At 43.3% G+C, this 3,860-nt stretch overlaps 1 protein-coding gene across 1 annotated transcript in view; it reads left to right on the top strand.

Annotated features, from left to right (window-relative positions):
* Positions 1 to 2: 2 nt before the first annotated feature.
* RDH10 (retinol dehydrogenase 10) overlaps positions 3 to 3,860 on the top strand; it is a gene marked incomplete at its 5' end in the record, with an annotated part of 30,250 nt that continues 26,392 nt past the window's right edge. Inside the window, 2 exons of the mRNA XM_006015299.3 lie at positions 3 to 210; positions 514 to 752. Of these exons, the coding sequence (XP_006015361.2) occupies positions 3 to 210; positions 514 to 752 (447 nt within the window). The remainder of the gene's footprint in view (positions 211 to 513; positions 753 to 3,860) is intronic.

Below are 3,860 nucleotides of genomic sequence, written 5' to 3'. Positions count from 1 at the left end.
GGCTGGTGGGGCCCAAGGAGAAGAGCGTGGCGGGGCAGGTGTGCCTTATCACGGGCGCGGGCGGCGGCCTGGGCCGCCTCTTCGCGCTCGAGTTCGCCCGGCGCCGGGCGCGCCTGGTGCTGTGGGACATCAACGCGCAGAGCAACGAGGAGACTGCGGGCATGGTGCGCCTCGTGTACCGCCAGCTCGCCGAGCCGTCCCCCCGCCCAGGTACCGCCGCCGCGCTCTGGCCGCTTCCCTGTCACTGCTGACACCTGCGTACGGGGCCCTGCCGGGGCGGGGGGAGGTGCGGCCGGGGCCCTTCCCCCGTGGGGCTGTCCTCGAGGGCTGGCTCCTGCTGGAGCCCGAGCATCCAGGGCTCCTTGCCCTGCCCTGCCCTGCCCGTGAATGCGGGGGGTGGGCCGTGGGGGCGCCCGCGCCCCTGGCCCTCGGGGGGCCGGGTGGGATTGCGTCTGTGCCCCTCTGACCGGGAAGTAACTTTTTTTTCTCTCTTCTCTTGTGTGGGTCCTGCAGTCACTGGAGACGGAGAAAAGGAAGTTGTGCCCCCTTGCAATTTGCAGGTTTACACCTACACCTGTGATGTGAGCAAAAGGGAAGATGTCTACTCCACAGCGGAGCGGGTGCGCAAGGAAGTCGGCGAGGTTTCTGTCCTGGTTAACAATGCTGGGGTGGTGTCAGGGCACCACCTCCTCGAATGTCCTGATGAGCTTATTGAGCGGACCATGATGGTCAACTGTCACGCACACTTCTGGGTAACTATTCCTTGAATGCTTCCTCTTCCTTGGCTCCTCTGAGGAAGAGCAGTTTTTATGTATTCCTGGCTTGGCGCTTAATCCCTGTACATCCATGCTTCTTTGCTGGCATTGTGCTTGCTCTCCCTATTGCTAAACTTAATGGGTGGGCAGGGTAGCAACAACGTAATGATAGCATCTTAGAATCCAGGTTAACAGTCTCGTCAGTTTATGAATAGCCCTAGGGAATAACTACTGAAACTGCCTGATTGTTGCTGCTTTTTTTTTTTTTTTTTTTTTAATATCCTTGAGCAGACCTATATAGCATCATTTTAAAACTATATGTTAAATGTTACAGGAATGCGACTACAATTTTTTTGCAAAAATATCTTAAGTTATCTTTAGTAGCCCTGTCCAAGACATGGCTAGAATGTTGTTCTGAGGCAAACTTCAAAGGCTGAAAGAGAAGAGAGATTTTTCAGGAAAATCGAGCCAGAATTTCTTTAAGAATTTTGCATATTTGTAACTGGTATTCTGTAAAGTACACTAAGGGATCAACAGTTGAAGCATCAGATCTGTTTGGATTCTGAGGTGATACTTCGTTAATGAAGAATGCTATATAAGAAACAATCTTGAGGGTCTTGCTCTTTTTTTAAATGCAGGGGCGGGGGTGGGGGGGGTGTGCACTCATGAGGAATTCACTCATTTGAACTGTAAGAGCAGGCCATGGTACATGCTGGATTTGCATTAGCTGTCAGACTGACTCTGGAGTTAGTATTTGCACTGTCCTTTGGTCCTTCAGTAAAGTTATGAAATGCTTGCATAACAACAGTCTGAAACTAGAGTTAAGCAATCTCAAATATAGTCGTGTCAATGCCTGTCTTGAGTTATTCCTACAGCTGCAGTTGACTTCAGTGAACTATCTGGTGTTCAGGAACTTCAACTGCCTCCCGACTGTAACTTTTAACATGGGAGTTAAATGCTGTTTCATAACCCTAAAGGAGCCCCTTCAGATCTGTGCTGTGAAACTCCTTAATAGCAGAGCAGAATGTCTTTTTCCAGTGCATTGTATTGTAAAGTTTAAGAGCATACTTAAACTGCAGGGTACACAAGACACTATTCTGACTCTTTCTTGCATTTAAAAAATGTGCATTTACAAGGAGCTTTAAACATTTTAAAGTCATGATCACAACTGGGAGCTAATCTTCTGTAACCCACTTAGTTGATGCTTATGCAGGCAGGGATGCTCGCTTGCTTTTAATGAATGATTGACCTGCTTTTTAAGATATAGTTTAAGTATGACATTGACAAAGTATCCAAATCCTAAATTATTACATCACTGTCCATTTTAAAAAAAAATATGGGAGCATTTTAGGTTCTCCAACTATTCTTGCTTCCAGCATGTATTTCAGATACTTATTTACATACAACACACTCTTTGCTAAGATGCCTTCTTATATTTTTACATTCTTATTGGTTATGGGAAAACTAGATCAACCTTCAGTAATTCTTGAACTAACTTAAGACAACTTTTTTGCAAATCAAGTCTGTCAGATCCTGAATGGCAATCTTATTGGCTTAAACTGCATTAGTCCATAGGCTATTGCTAGATCTGCACCGTGGAGCTCCAGAACTTGGCTTCCCTCAAACTTTTTTTTTTTTTTTTCTCCAAAGGAGCTGTTGCAACACCCTTTGCACTTAATTAAAGCTCTGCTGGTATATACTACTCATGCAAATCAAAGGAGTATCATGTCTGCTTATTTTTACTCTTGCTATTGGCAGAGCTGTTCTTCCAGGTCCCATAAGCTGACTTGACCAAAATTGGATGGATTTTTTTTTTCTTTCTTTCTCTAAATTCTAAGATACCATCTGAAATTCAAAAAATTAGCTCCAGATTGTTCCCATTAAAATCAGCATTAACTTAGCCAGTGTTTCTAGATGTGTGAAGTCTTATAGCTGGACTCTTCCATGTCAGCTAAACTGATAGTCCAGAAGCCAAGCTAGTACTCTAGAGCACTATGTAAAGTTCACTGTCCCTGAAGAATGTCTTTCCACCCAGAGGCAGAGGAGGGGAATAACTGTCTTTAAGGAATACTTGTGCAGGAATAACATGATATTACTTGATATCTATCTTTAAAAAAAAAAATAAAAAAATCAATCTTCTCACTTCCTCAGGGGGCGCACACTTCTCTTTCTGAAAGAGTAAATGAGACATGTGACTTGACTTATTGTCATTTTGAGCCTTTTGAGAGGGTTAAAGAGGCTTACTTTCTTTGCTGTACATTCCAAGTACATGGACAAAATGTTTCTGCTAATAGCTACATACTGTAAAAGTAAAAATCTATCTTCTTCTCTAAATGAAAGGCGTGGAATTTGTTTGTTTGCTCTTGTGAGCCAACTTGGGTGCACCAACTTTCAAACTGACAATATCTGAAGCCTTTGGCATGCTACCATTTAAATCGGATACATGTTGGTAAAGCAAAACCATGGTTTTGCTTAATTTTTTTTTCTATGAGCATTTTATAGTATGCGTGTCATTGCTGCACTTGCAGTCAGTAGTCTCTACAGCATAGGACCTGATGTGGACTGAATTGGTGTTCATAAAATTGGAATGCTTCCAATATGGAAAACCATGGAGGGGACTAAGTTTGCTGTATGGGGAAAGTCTACACAGATTTTCTGTAGTTCAAATATAACTGCAGCTACTAATGAATTCAATTATTCCTCTGTTTGTAGCCTATTACAGTAGTTACCTGATTGCCCCTGCTGTCAGTTCCTGGAAATAAGTAGTTCAGGAACCTTAAATAGTTTTCACCCTCCCAGGGAAGATGCGACAGAACTCAGCTCTGATAAACTTCCAGTTATAATGCAAGATTTGACCCTTTGATTAGCTCTCTCTAACCAAGTGATCCAGTCATTGGTTATGATTTTATGATACAAACTAGTATTGATGAGGCACCTAGGTACCAATGCCAATGATTGCTTTATAGAAATAGCACAAGATATTGCAAGATAAAAGGAATTGTTCTTATTTGTAGTGTATACTTTTAATTAAATTCTATTCTGACATGGACTATAATAATATGAACTTGTGAGACCTGGGAGGAAGGGTTGTTTTCCCCCCCCCCC

The sequence above is a fragment of the Alligator sinensis genome, unplaced genomic scaffold (genome assembly GCF_000455745.1).
Source record: "Alligator sinensis unplaced genomic scaffold, ASM45574v1 scaffold71_1, whole genome shotgun sequence".
In the NCBI taxonomy this organism is placed as follows: domain Eukaryota; kingdom Metazoa; phylum Chordata; order Crocodylia; family Alligatoridae; genus Alligator; species Alligator sinensis.
The sequence above is the reverse complement of the archived record's forward strand: the minus strand, read 5'-3'. Positions and strand labels throughout refer to the sequence as shown.